The sequence below is a fragment of the Bombus vosnesenskii genome, unplaced genomic scaffold (assembly GCF_011952255.1).
Source record: "Bombus vosnesenskii isolate JDL3184/JDL3185 unplaced genomic scaffold, Bvos_JDL3184-5_v1.1 scf7180000013270, whole genome shotgun sequence".
NCBI classification, from domain to species: domain Eukaryota; kingdom Metazoa; phylum Arthropoda; class Insecta; order Hymenoptera; family Apidae; genus Bombus; species Bombus vosnesenskii.
The window spans coordinates 2,252,116-2,267,177 of NW_022882928.1; the positions used below are offsets into that span (position 1 = coordinate 2,252,116).

The 15,062-nt window shown below is 27.8% G+C and overlaps 4 protein-coding genes across 6 annotated transcripts; 1 reads left to right on the forward strand and 3 right to left on the reverse strand.

Moving 5' to 3' along the window:
- Positions 1-22: 22 nt before the first annotated feature.
- Positions 23-6,168, reverse strand: LOC117231118 (unconventional myosin ID). The gene is made up of 15 exons (XM_033489222.1): positions 5,946-6,168; positions 4,815-4,921; positions 4,510-4,705; positions 4,177-4,396; positions 3,877-4,089; positions 3,599-3,802; positions 3,301-3,499; positions 3,035-3,204; positions 2,679-2,939; positions 2,366-2,610; positions 2,125-2,287; positions 1,720-2,052; positions 1,461-1,651; positions 1,141-1,389; positions 23-1,057 (listed from the first exon to the last, which is right to left on the reverse strand). Exons 1-15 carry the CDS (start codon positions 6,032-6,034, stop codon positions 850-852), a joined length of 3,048 nt encoding a protein of 1,015 aa, XP_033345113.1. The 5' UTR covers positions 6,035-6,168; the 3' UTR covers positions 23-849.
- A 397-nt stretch (positions 6,169-6,565) lies between these two features.
- On the forward strand, positions 6,566-9,559 carry LOC117231116 (ADP-ribosylation factor-like protein 6-interacting protein 6). The gene is made up of 3 exons (XM_033489220.1): positions 6,566-6,883; positions 7,366-7,699; positions 7,858-9,559. Exons 1-3 carry the CDS (start codon positions 6,706-6,708, stop codon positions 7,940-7,942), a joined length of 597 nt encoding a protein of 198 aa, XP_033345111.1. The 5' UTR covers positions 6,566-6,705; the 3' UTR covers positions 7,943-9,559.
- A 30-nt stretch (positions 9,560-9,589) lies between these two features.
- Positions 9,590-10,576, reverse strand: LOC117231117 (eukaryotic translation elongation factor 1 epsilon-1). Its single transcript, XM_033489221.1, has 4 exons — positions 10,396-10,576; positions 10,125-10,328; positions 9,917-10,012; positions 9,590-9,823 (listed from the first exon to the last, which is right to left on the reverse strand). Exons 1-4 carry the CDS (start codon positions 10,477-10,479, stop codon positions 9,692-9,694), a joined length of 516 nt encoding a protein of 171 aa, XP_033345112.1. The 5' UTR covers positions 10,480-10,576; the 3' UTR covers positions 9,590-9,691.
- Positions 10,577-11,448: 872 nt separating this feature from the next.
- LOC117231112 (inosine-5'-monophosphate dehydrogenase 1b-like) lies at positions 11,449-13,978 on the reverse strand. Of its 3 annotated transcripts, none has more exons than XM_033489213.1 (3): positions 13,791-13,978; positions 13,346-13,704; positions 11,714-12,958 (listed from the first exon to the last, which is right to left on the reverse strand). In XM_033489213.1, exons 2-3 carry the CDS (start codon positions 13,670-13,672, stop codon positions 11,714-11,716), a joined length of 1,572 nt encoding a protein of 523 aa, XP_033345104.1. In that variant the 5' UTR covers positions 13,673-13,704; positions 13,791-13,978. The 3 variants fall into 3 exon arrangements, with proteins under 3 accessions (XP_033345105.1, XP_033345104.1, XP_033345103.1); XM_033489212.1 differs by having other exon boundaries at positions 13,780-13,978; XM_033489214.1 differs by lacking the exon at positions 13,791-13,978 and having other exon boundaries at positions 11,449-12,958; positions 13,346-13,672.
- Positions 13,979-15,062: the final 1,084 nt, after the last annotated feature.

Sequence of the window (15,062 nt, forward strand, 5' to 3'; positions counted from 1 at the left end):
TAATTTTATACATAAATAAAAATATGTAAAAATGTAAATTTATTTTTTAACAATGGCACCATTTTATGATGTGCTATATCATATTACATTTTTTATCTCAACTCGTACAGCATTATTAAAACACAACATTAATATAATTAGAAAATTTTCAATACAATAATTATGTGACAAATTTTTCATTAATATTTATCTTTTTATTATGCTATCTATTATTTATGCTTAATAGTGTTAAAATTTTGATTAATCTATATATCAGTTTTAACATACATATAAATTGTATTTTTTATAAATCTTATTAAATTTTCACATAATATATAAATATTCAACGATGGTGTAAAAATATATTTTCAAAAATATTTTAAGTAAAATGCCACATTGGTAAATATGTATTAAGACTACTGTACCAAAGAATGATACTTTTTAAAACAATACTGTGTTAATTCTCTTAAGACCTATGTATCATTCCAATTTAGAAATTTACAACTTATTCACATAAGTAATGCATTTAATTCTTACAATTTAAAATGCACTACTTTTAATGGATTTAATTTTGTACGTATTTACATAAAGAAGTTTTGTTCCTATTACTTATTTGATACAGTAAAATACTCGTAAAATACTCGCGTATTTGCACTAAAAATGCTTTATGTTACTAAATTACTGTATTGTCACTTGTTTTTAGCTTACGACCCTATTAATATTCCTAATATTATTTGTACATTAATAGATGTATGAATATATAAAAAGATATTTTCAAAAAATATTTTTGCAGTAACATTATTAGTATATATAATAATTTAACCTTAATATTTATGATAAAATATTAGAAAGGCAGTTGAAAGGATTATTTTAGTTAGCGGTTCTAAACCTTGTATTAGCACTTCCATCAATTATACCGACTGACGGCGGAATGACATATATGATATTTTCACCATCTTTTTTAAACGTTGGTTCATGAACTTCAGGATGTACTTCTACTCGTAATACTTTACTCTTATTTCCTAGCATACATTTAAATTTTACATCCACTGTAATTTGTAGATCAGCAGAACGTAATCTAGCATAAAATATAATATTTTAATATATACTCAAGCAGCGAAGCTTTGCATATAAAATTTTAAACAATAAATATGTACTCACTGATTATATTTATTACTTAAAATACCAACAAGTTCTCCAACTCTATCATCTTTAGCAATGATTGACATAATAAAATCATTTCCTCGATTTGAATGAATTGTTATAAGCTGATCTTTCCCAGGTGATACACTTAAACCTGTTATTTCCGTTATTGGCATGCCTTTTTTCATATTTTTAAATTTAGAACTTTCAAGCTTGTATATTGCATGTTCAGTAACTACTAGTACACGATCCTTTGGTTTATTAAATCTATAATTATAATTTACTTATAATGGAATTGATAAAATTCAGCATGTAATGTAACAACACTCAATACAAACCTGTTCGTTTTTCTAATAAATGCACTAAATAAAACTGCTTTAAAATGATCAGTATTGCGAAGATTATTTATTGAAGAATTAAAAATATCACTTTGAGGATTTTCATCTGGTTTGGAAAGATAATTCCCTTCCCAACGTCTATCTTGTCCCCAATGAAGTCGCTTTGAACGCAAAACTACGCCCGCAGCCATCTAAGATTGTGTTAATGTCAAAAATTGGAATTAAGAATTAGCTATCTTGATTGATGATATATATATACCTTCAATCGTAGTTGAGGCCAGTCCTCTCTAGGGATAAGTCTGAGAATCATCCATGCCCACCATCTTTCATACATCATTTTTAAAGCAAATATTATGTGTCTCACAGCAAAATTTTCACAAGGCCAAGTTAAATGTTTGCCGTAATCCCGCATTGTTTTTGCATTTTGAAACATTTTTTCTAATTCCTTGATATAGGTGTACATTTTATATTTTTGATAATGTTTCATTATAATAAGGGCAGCTTTCATCTTTTTATACTTTTGACGGCATAAATATCCTCTCCATTGCTTTTGTAATAATATTACAATACCCGGGATCAAATCGGTACGTGCCTAAAAATAAATATGTTTTGAAGGATTTGTTTCAATATTTGCGTAATTTTAAATAGACAAAATTAAGCTGACCTTTTCTAATGCAAAAAGTGTTTGTGGCGAACGAATAAATATTTTAGTATGTCCATATTTTACATCATTACTAAAACCTTTTTCATCCATTAAAGTACGTACACCATCTTTGTCACTACCACCTCTAAAATTTGGCCAAGTGTATTGAGATATCATCTTATACCTGATAAAGACAATTTCATTGGTAATATACTTTAAAAAATTTCGTTATGTAATAATCACATTACTTTTCTGCATATACCGTTTTAAAAATGTGTCATATCGTTGACGATACACAAAACCTGCTCTTCTAACTAATACATTTTCGAGAAGACCTAAATATCGTGCTTGATGATTTACTCTTTCTTCATCAAATACAACTGGTGACTTAACTTCATTAGGTTTTATACACCTCACATAAAATGGTTCTTTGCTTGTTAGGTTCTTAACCAGAGCTATCATGGAATTACGGAAAAGAGTTCCAGCTGTTAAAGGCCTTTTTGTTGTCTAAAATAAAATAGTATAACAATAAAAATAATGTAATACGCAATTACGTAGTAAATGTATTTACATACTTTTAGAATGTTTTGTGCACCTTCAGGCCACATTTTGCTAACTATTGGATTACTGCTTTTATAAAGTAAACGTTTAAAATCCTGAAATAACGTATCTTTATTTTTATCTAAAAAGCCATTAATATTATATATTACATCTCCAGCATAGTGCTTAATCTTAAATTGAATTTTATGTTGAAGTTCTTTATCCATTGGCTTCAATTGTCGAGAGGCATAATGTTTATGATCAAGTAATTTTTGATCCATAGCTTCTAGAACCATCTAGAAATAATTTGTTATACAGAATAATCATAATCTTTGTAAGTATAGTATATAATAAATAATGAATATTAATATAATAAATTAAGAAAACTGACTTCATCTGTGACTTTGCCGACATTAAGGCAAGCTTCATCCATAATTGCTATCATTCCTTTATGAGGTTGTTCTACTAAGTCACAAATTATTTGATTATTGAAATAATCAATATTTTGCCATGCAATACCTTCCCTTTTATATTCTTCTTGTTCTTGTTTTAATACCAATTCTAAAATATTAAATGTAATTAATAATAATGTATCTAATAATATTAAATGTCTATTTAATTTTTTCAATATAATAAGTTTATGTAAAATTTTCTTACCAATGAACAATTGTTGCAACTTTTCATTACAGTAATTAATACAGAATTGTTCAAAACTATTTATATCAAAAATTTCAAAACCATATATGTCAAGTACTCCAATTACTGTTCTATATCTTTTATAAGCTTCTGTATCATTTACATTAATTGCACTATTAACACGAGATACAATTTCAGTAAACAACCTTTCATATACAGCCTAAAACATAATTTAGTTGTTATTATTTAATAAAAATTTAAATAATATTTACTTATTTTTTAAACATTGGAAACAAATAACTATAAAAGCAAATATTACCTTAGCAAAGGCATCTCTACCATATTCTGCCTCTGTTGAAGTATGAGTTTTTTGCATAACTTCTCCACCTGCTGCAATAACTCTTTGTGTAAGAGCTGTACTTAATTCCTGTACACTAATAGAAAATAAATTTGCTGTATCGTTTAAAGCAGTTCTATTTTCAATGAAAAGTTTATCGTCAATAAGTTTAAAAGTAATGTTGCCCTGCAAACCAAATTTCATATTAGAAATGAAATAGTAACTTTCTAATTTTCTTCATTATCTTAGTTACAACAAACCAAATGTAATATGCCAGCAATGATATTCCAGATCGTCTGCACTTCATTTTGAGTGAATCCAAGAGTAGACATAGCTGAAGTAACTGTTTTATAGTCACTTTTATCAGTTGCATTGGTTTTATTACAATTTCCAGCACAAACATAGAAATAAGCAGCTGGATCTCGTACTAGGCGTAATTTATTTAACTCTGTTTCACTGGAACCATTTAATAACTGCAAATTTTAAGTAAACTATTTTGCAAATACAATACTTTATGTGCAGTGAAGAAAAATAATATACAATGAAATTATTGTTAATACCTGGTAGAAACAATGAAAATTCCGTTCACCATTTTGCTGATATACAACTCTTGACTTTTCCAATAAATAGTTAGTAACATGACCACCAATTGGATCACCTTTGAAATTAAAATCTATATCCATGTACTTTCCAAACCGAGATGAATTATCATTTCTATTTGTTTTTGCATTTCCAAAAGCTTCCAGTATTGAATTAGATTGTATAAGAATATTTTTTACTCTAACAGATGAGAAAATATAATATTAGATGCTATAGATACAAACTTCTAAAGACAAATGAAATGACTTGAGAAAATTTAACAATAAGATACTATTCTTGAATGATCTATACACCTTTCTATTTCTTGTTGACCACTTAAATTGGTAACTGCAGCAATATATTTCATAATAATTTTACTTGCTTCTGTTTTACCAGAACCAGATTCCCCACTAATTACAATACAAGTATCACGACGTTGTTGCTTCATTTCTCTGTGCACTGCATCAGCAATTGCAAAAATATGTGGTGGATTTTCAAATAATTCTCTATCTAAAATATAATTTTTTAAATTGTTCTTATATATTATTTGATAATTTTTAATTATTTTGTTTAGTCAACATGTGATTATGACATTACTATGTGAAATATGATCTTTTACCTTTATATTTATTAATATAATCATTGTCATATATATTTACACTTCTGTATGGATTTATGCTGATACATACTTCTCCAATGTACGTATAAATTTTTCCACCATTGTATCTAAAATAAAATTAAATATAAGTATAATAAATAAATATAATTCAATAGAACTTTGATATATATATGTGCTAATATATAAACTTGTTTTTATTTTTGAAAGATAAATTTTATCGTCTTATCAATTATTTTTTATCATTAAATGCAACTGATGTTTTAGTTTATTTATTAAGTATTATAATATAATCATATATTAAGGTTAAAAATTAAATACGTTTACTACGTATTCTACGTAGGAAATGTGTATTACGTATAAAACAATTTACAATACAAACGTATACAATTCATTATACTAAGTTGCGTTATCTATCTTCGTTATCAATCGCGCGCTTAAAACTATACATTTTTTCGAATGATTTTTACTTTAAAGAATATATGTATTTATTTATAAACAGAATAAGTATCTCACTTTTAAATGAAATGTAACTAAATATGTGTTTCATACATAGAATAAAAGAAATTATAAACATTTTTATTATCAAGAACAGTTAGTTAAGTATCATGTAAAGTTTAAGATACCAAAGAACCGAAGACGATGACTCATAGAATACGGAACAAGATAAGACTTAAATATTACTTATTATAAAACTAAATATCTTTAACATATACTAATAGCATTCTATATAAAAATGTAAACACATTAAAATATGTATTATAATTAACGATTTTATATAAATATAAAAACGGAAAGAAATGCATAAATTCATAGTTATGGAAATAAAATCCATGTTCAGGAGCATATTATCATTTGAGGGTGATCTCAGTACAAAATTTTTATGTATTCTATTATATCATGGGTATTGTATATAGGTCAAGTTCAAATCCAAATAACGAAACCGAATTGCAACCACCTGCTATACGGTTAGCCACGCCCTCTTGGTGGATTATCTACGAAATACTAACACTATCGAAACATAAACAGGACACCTGTCACGTTCTTTAAAGGAAAAGTAACTTGTATTCCTCGATTTCCCGCCAATTTCCCGATTTACCGCCTTATTCATCACTAGTCAAAACATGATCTTACCTAACTCGTAAATTTTCCACAATTTTTTCCAATGTGATTTCATCCAAAAGGACCAAATCTCCAATACCGATTTCCTCTTGCGTTGCCATTTTTTTAATAATAAATATATATGCGTGATTTATGGTTCCATATACCTCTAAATACAAATAACTTGTTCCTTGTGGAGTCCAGCTCCTTCGAACACACCGTCTTCGCCGCTAAGCGAATGACGACTGCGGTTAACTGAAACCTCTAACCTACCTTTCACCCCTCCATAATCATAACTGCAGGAACGTTGCTGCGATGTGCATTAGCATTTACTTGGATTTTTAATACAACATATCAAACATATTATTTTACAACTATATATTTAAGATATTATTATTGCAAATAATAAATAAATTATAAAGAAACAAATTATAGTATTATAATAGACATATAAACTACAAAATTGAAATTTATTGATCATTCGTTTTAGTTATTCTCTATAATATCCACATATTTTTAAATTCTGTGTAGAATTCACAAAAAATTAATATAATACTCAAAATGTGGTATTTTGAATTTGAATACAAATCGTATAATACAGTCCTGAATAATCGTTTTTAACACGCATGCGCAAGAGTTTTATGTGCGGAGGTATATCTATGAATCGAGTGCTATTTATGTGTGTTATTATTATTCACTGTTATTTTTGGTGATACGTATCACTTCACTTGTCATTCACAATCTTTTGAATGTTCGATATAAATGTATATGTGTTTTATAATTGGAAATCGAAATGGGTGAAAAAAATCTAAATTCACGTTTAAATAGAACTAACGATTTAGTGACAAACAAAAATTGCGCTGCACCAGTGAGGTTATGGAAAAGATTACAAATAAATGAACAGAATTTCAGTTTAGTGCTGTTTATAGTATCATTGTCTATTGTCTTGGGAAAGATATATATAAATTATGGTAAGTAATATTCAGTCGTATTTTTTTTATTAAGAAGTTTATCTTGTAAAATTACTGTGTGTGTTAATTCATGTTGCATGTATTTATACTTTGTATATATTTATCTTGATATAAAATTTATTAAACATAAGGAATGCATCGTTTATGATAACTTTCTTTCAATATCTTCGTATTGACAAGCTTCAAATAATAATGCAAAATTTATGCTTTAATATACTTGTGCAATGTTGCGTCATTTGCAATCTAATTTGCGAATTTAATTTGTTTTCAATTTGTCTTAATATATTTTAAATAGAATATGCTCTGTAAACTGATCTGATATGCTATCTATTATTTACATTATTATAATTAAAACTACAAATGAAATTTTTTTTGTTCTATTAATAAATTTAGACATATGGAAATAAATTTTGTTGCAGCATTGCATGTTAAATAATTTATATATTATTGTAACTGTTGATATTTTCATATCATCTCTTTAGGTAGTATTTTACAGCTGCAAAATAACGTTAAATATGTAGCATCATCAACGTCTATATTTTCAAACATATTCAATGTATTTGATTTATCACGTATATCTGATATATCAGAGTTCAAAGTAAAACAGTTAACAACTATAAGTGACAAATTTGTCAGTGGTAGTCAATACGATGATGTTGTGAATGTAATGACATCATTTTTTAAAACATATGGATGGCTAATAAAAGCAGCAGTATGTGGTCTTATTATGATGGGTTTTACTTGGTTTATAATTTACAAAGATAGCAGTATTCCTGGAATCAATCCACCTTCCCCTTTTAGTCCCTCTAAACAAAGGTAAGTTAAAGTTTGGAAAATTTACCGTATATAATTACTGTATGTAATTAAATTAAGTGATATTTAATCATATTATTTATATATTATGTAACTTGATTATTTTTTTATATAACTTTTTAATTGCTTCTTCTGTTACATATATCTTATTTCTTTTTCAGATTTTCAAAGGTATCAGGAGTACAAATAAATTATTTGATTGGAATATTAAATGGAATACTAATTTTTGTCTACATGTGTCTTTAATACGTTAGAAGTATCATAATAATATGGTAGTGTTTACTTACTTTAAACAGGATTGTATAACATTCTACAGTGATCATATTTATTATTATTTATATTGACTAATATTATTAATTTAATTAGTAGTAGTAAGTAATTTATGTTGTGTGATGATATCAAAAATAATATTTTCAACTAATGATATCAAAATACGAAAATGTGAATCTTATAGTTATGTAGTTTAAAACAATGATATAACTGGCTTGTTTAAAGATATGTATATTTAACAAATCATAAATTCTTATTTTCTAATTTTCTAAACAGAAAAGATGTTATATAAAAGTACAACATATATAAATATAATTTATGGAATGATATGCAATATTTTATATATAAAGTTATGGAAAGTACAAAATGCATGTATTATCTCAGATCAATCATTATTTATGTTATTTTCTCTATTTAAGACTGATTAAATATTTATCCTTATTTATTGATAAATTAAAGCTAAGTTAGGAAAACCAACATAAAGTATTAGATGTAGTACCTTTTAGTCTTATGTGCTATATATACCTATACATGTACAATACATCATTATGTCACTATACAATTGAATATTGTTGAAATTGTTTGAAAGATGTTAATAAAGGTAGTAACATTAAAACAACTATTAATTTTAAGTTAAATTTCAAATGTTTCTGTTAATTGCACATATTCCTAATTTCATTGAGAGATATTGAAAAAAATTAAAAAAGTAAATTATACGTAATATGCATGTTTTGGTTATACGTTAAACTATTAACATCTTTGCAACAACAAATTTTAATAAATCAATAAAAACTAGTTACGTATTATCTGGGTATTACGAATCATCTATTCCACTTAATACTATATGCCTAGGTGGAATAGTGATTACAAGTAGAATCTATTATATTTGTCTATTATAGAAGTTTGTTGAACATAATGGAAATTATTTTGAAGAATAAAATTATTTAATTAAAAGAAGCATTATTTCACTATACGCTGCCAAAAAGATAAAAAATTTCAGATTCGATCTGATACTTCATAATTTCAAAAATCAGTGGCAGTTTTGCTAATAGTCTAATAAACTTTTGAATTGCATAAAACTATAATTATGATAACAGCCAATTAACTCATATCATTTGATATTACCCCATCAAATATTACGATTCAATTAGTAATAACTGTTAGTAACTTTATCAACTTCCGCGGTTAATTTGAATATACATATATATAAATTACACTTAGCATTACATTAAATTACACAAAACCTCCGTTTCTCTGAACTTTGACCTGAACAACCGGTATTTTAGAACATATAACACGAGTTTCCGTAAGATGTCAGGGCAAGTCTATACCTTGTAATAATAAAATATGAATACATACATACGCATATGTGAGTAGTTAATAAGGTAATTGTTTAGAGCATAGACGAGATATAAGAATCAGCTCTAAATTGCGAAAATCAACATGCGCAATTTGTCTAAAACAAAAAAACAAACATTTTTCGATATATTAAAAAGATTTATTCCGTGATACTAGGTTGCTATTGTTATCTTTGAACTAATGTAAAAAGATTATCATATGTGACACAAGAAATACATTATGTTTTAAATTTTATATTTTGTCAATTTAGTTACTTCTATTTCCATAAGTTGACAAATAAATATGTAACTGTCTGTTATTGTTGCTTAAGTTATTTTAACAATAATATGTAATGTCTATAAAATTACTACTATTTCTTTACTTTATTCATAAAAATAGATGTAACAAATCAAAAGAAATTAAATCTAATTGCTGTCTTAACTTTTCTTCTTGTTGCATGTTATCAAACCATCTTGAGACATGTACATATTGAGCTTTCTCTTGATGAGTTAATTCCCGCTACAACACAAAAATAGGTCAAAGAGATTAGATTGATCCATACAATCTACTAAGGATTCCCATGCTCTACTTATTGCACTTTATTTTCATTACCATTATTGAATGTAGAGCATAATACAATGTAACATCAGCAATGGTTTTCTCTGTACCGGTTAAATATGTCTTGTCTCTTAATGTAACATTTAATTCCTATAAAAATGAAATTTTGTATATATTTTGTAAATTTCTAACTCAATTAGTGCAATTTTATATTTTTTTAATTTTATTAAATAAATAATTGAACAAATTGGATTTTAATTACCTGCAAGACTCTTTTTGCATTAGCAGGAGTATCAGCGTAATTAACGCAGACAACTGCATATTCCAGCCACTGACGTGATAATGCTTTCATTTCATTGTCAATACCAAGTATGTCAGGATACTTCGAATTTTCAATCAACAGTTGAATTATAGTACTAAACCCTTCTATCTTTTCATTTGATTCCCTTTCCGTAGTAACGATTACCTATAAAATAATATAAAAATCGCGATCTCGAAAGTAATTTATTTTCATATAAAATTTATTATTTTACATTTTCTTGCATTTCTAGTGGTAGCGGTGAAACATCTAAGTAATTTGAAATTCTTTCTAAACATTCTACGTTACATAAAACCATTGTTTAAAAATTTCACACTTCTTCGACCTCTTGTTTTTGTACTGGTTGCGGGATAACTTTTAGGTTATGTTCAAAAAGAGCGCGATATATAACGGTATAATGTCATGGTTTAAATAAACGTTCGATATATTTTAATGATTTATTTTATTCAATGCAAACACTTGTATGGAATATATAGTAATAAAGTATACGAGATATATTTAACATTAGTTAGGGGTTTATTTTAAATATACAATTTTGTTATAACATCTGTATAAAATTTGCGGTTGACTATAATAAAACGGTGTATTGTATTTTTTTAATTCATATATTTAGGATTATATAATTAATTGACTTAGTTTAAGTACTTAGGCTTAAATCTTTCATCTCAAAAGATAGCTTATATTAAATCAGAATCATAAAAATATATTTTGATAAATTATATTAAAATAGCTGATAAAATATAACACTGGAATCTAGTGAGATATTTTTTTATCACGTTACAGTAGGAATGAATATACAACTAATAAACAATTAAGTTGATTAAATTTCTTTCCAGTAGTGTTCCCATAGTTTGGCATGTAAATTCTGGATTTGTTTTCTTTATCCTTTTCTTGCTGCATTGTGGATTTTTAAGGATACTACATACCTTTTATTTTCTTATTCATTAATTTTATCGAAATGTTAATGTGATTTTATGGGAATTTCAAACGATATAGATTTTGGCATATAAATCAGATACAAAGAATGCAACAAGAAAAGAATATTACAGTAATATACAGCTATAACTCGTTTGACAATTCAGTCATAAATGTAACATCAATCAAACAGATTAATCTACTTAAAGGATGAGATACATGTACATACATATAAATAAATTGAATTATTAAAGAAATGTGAAAAATTTTTTCATGTAAATTTATAGGATTTTTTATAAATTAATTGCCAGTGAAATTCTTCTCTTGTATCGATCAATTTTTCTTACACATATATGTGTAAAGAATACACATTGTATTTCGTAAATACATTATAATGTAAGTACATTACATGTAAAATAATCGTGAAGTAAATTTCACTTGTCCATTATCAAAAAACAAATTGTTCATAAAATATTTTTGCGTAGTTATATGTTTAGGTATAAGCAAATATGTGAGTTCATATAATTCGGGGAATAATTTGTTAAAATTGACAAATTATATGCAATTAAATGCAGGTACTTCTCCTTTTGTAAGGTGCTCATTTAATATTTACCTATTTAAAAAAGTCTTTTTTCATATGAGAAAAGGCTATGAACATTTCCTTCTTGCTGAGCAGAATGTGTCCTTCTTTCAAATTTTAATTCTCCACTATACATCATAGATCTCAAGGTAGAGATAGATTTTGCTCCAATATCTTGACATCCATGCTTAATGCCACATAACAGATAGGGTAAGAATTTTAAAACAGTTCCTTTGTCAACTATTGAGCCACTAACACCTTGAGCTACTTTCAATTTGTCCATTTCATTATGAAAGTACCTATCCATTGCTGAGCCATGTGCATCTTTTCTATTCATAGCTTCTAAGGAGCCCATACCTCTATATTTCTTTAGACGTACACCATCACTAAAAAAATATTCACCTGGTGCCTCTGAAGTACCAGCCAATAAAGATCCCATCATGACTGTGCTAGCACCTAAACTTAAGCTTTTAATAATGTGCCCAATAGATTGAATACCACCATCAGCTATAATAGGTACACCAAATTTCCTTGCATATTCTGCAACTTTATATACAGCAGTTGCTTGAGGTCTTCCCACAGCCATAACTTCTTGAGTAATACAAATAGATCCACAACCCATCCCAACTCTTAAAGCATCTGCTCCAGCTTCTATAAGATTTTTAGCTTGCATAGTTGTTACAACATTTCCTGCAATTACCTGCAATTCTGGATATTCTGATTTAATGTACTTAATCATATCAATTTGATATTTGGAATTGCCTTGAGAAGAATCCAAAACAATAACATCAACACCAGCTGTAGTAAGATGTTGCAGTCTTTGTTTATCAGCATTGCGTGTGCCAATAGCAGCACCAACTAATAATTGTTTGTTCTCATCTTTACTGGCATTTGGATAACTACGATTTTTTTTTAAATCAGTTCTTGCCATTAAAGATACTAATTCTCCTTTTTCATTGACAATTGGAAGCTTCCCTTTTTTAGACTTCTCAAGAATTACATTTGCTTCTTGTAATGTAACACCAGCAGTTGCAGTAATTAAATTTTCTAATTTTGTCATTATTGATTCCAATTTTATGTATTGTTGATTTGTTGTACTTTCCAAAAAGTCAATATCTCTAGATGTTATAATACCCAATAATTTTCCCCCAACTTTTCCTGTATTTGTAATAGGGACACCAGAAAAGCCATGTTCAGCTTTCACATTTAGGACATCTTTGACTGTGTGATTAGGTGATAAGACTACTGGATCTCTAATGAAACCATGTTTATATTTTTTGACCTAGAATCACAAAAATTAGATAAAAAAGTTTAAACACATTAATGTACAATTTGAAAATTTAAAAACCTCCAGTTACTTCCTTATTTTTAATATAAGAATTATGAGAAAATATAAGCATAAATGAGATCAATATGACTAATTCAATAAAGTAGAAGAAATCCCCTATAAAGCTTCCTTAATAATTTTTCCTGACAGGATATTATTTACTGTTAATCTATATGTTATCATTGAACATTAATGTTATTGTTCGAATAAAAAAAATCATGGATATATAAGATGAGATGAAACCTGCAAGCCATCTATATGAATAGCAAAAATCGTGAGTTGCAATAAAAATTTAGCGATTATACCAAACAAACGAAAATATTTAAATTAAAATATATATACCTTATGTACTTCATTGGCTTGATACTCGGGCGTACAATTATGATGTATTATTCCAATTCCTCCACATAGAGCCATGGCAATAGCCATGTCGGATTCTGTAACTGTGTCCATGGGAGATGATACCAGCGGTGCTTTAATCATAATCTTCTTCGTTAACGGTGATAATAAATCAACCTCGTCGGCGGTAAAATCAATGTAACCGGGTAAAATAATAAAATCATTATACGTAAGACCGTCGCCGGTAGCGAATAATTGTGCTGCTGAAAGGCCATCATCCGATAGAGGTATATCTGCCGGTTTTGTGTCACCGATCACATAGTCTGCCATCGTACTTTTCTTAATCGACGATTATTTGTATCCTTTTTCACCGCAGAAAATTGTTTAAACACTAATTAATATTACAATTTCTGTATGACGAGATGATATATACACACTTTTGCAGTACCGATGTTAAAAATCGCGGGTCTCTCCCATGTACGTCAAACCGGAGATCTCCAGGCAAAATGACCGAAATCAACGTGCGCACAGTGCATTTGTAGTTTACGAACTTACGAAGGGTTAAATATGTTTCCTATGTTCGCCTACTGATGACAGTACCATCGTCAGCGATGTTTTACGAATGCAGTCGAAAATGAGCGATATCGTAGTACAGACGTATACCGCGTTAATTGGGCGTCGCTATTGTCACTATACACACTATACGCAATTCTTGGAATAGATTTTAATTTCGTGGAGGTATTTGCATCTCAGTTGCATTCAATGGAAAGGAGAGATACTTAAAATTTCTTAAAAATACACTTACCTCCCCGATAATTGATTAGATAAAGTTTAGATCCATAGTCGGTCGGATCCATAGACCGAAGCACTACTAATAGGTTGTGTGATAATTCCGTTTACATTTTCTTGGATGGATTTTCTTGCTGGATTTAATTTCATTTTAGGGAATACAAAATAGTCTTTTAATAGTTCTCGGCGTGTAGAATTCAAAAATAAAAGTCTTTAGGGATCCAGCGGTCCATGCGTATATAAAACGTGGCATCAAAATAACCGTGTAAAATATGTTAAAATATGCTCAAATTTGTATTCGCATAACTTTTGAACCGCTAGATTTCTAAAATTAAGACTTGCATTTTTGGATCCTATGCGTCGAAAACTATCATAATATATAAAAAAAAGGCCAATAATTTTATGTTCAATTGGTATGTGTAACAAGTTGGTAATTTCCTTTATCGTATATCTTGAATTTTGATAGATTAAATTCGCAGTTCCGTCCGCATTAGTCGTTGATGACCCGACACTTCGTTTTCGATTACTTAAGTTAAATTGGAATTTCCATATTTAAACCTTTTGATCCGCTTTTAAATGGTCAATTTATTGATTGGTGTATCACTATAAACACTACAAAACTTTTTTTATCTCTTTTGTACTTTTTTCTTCTGAAAATAAAAAGGAATTGAGCGGCGAAAATGAATATATTGTTCGCTCATCTCACAGACGCAACGCACTTTACTTGATCAAGACAGAAAGAAACCTGGCCGATATTGATACTACAGATAAAGCACATCCAGACCGTATCTAATTTGATAGGTATAAACATTGCAGTCAAAAGTCAAAATAAGCAGCAATTAGGGATAAAGATATCACTTCTCCAGATGCGTACCATCGTCAATTAATATAATTTGCTACTCTACTAGTAAACTACAATTTCATTATAAAT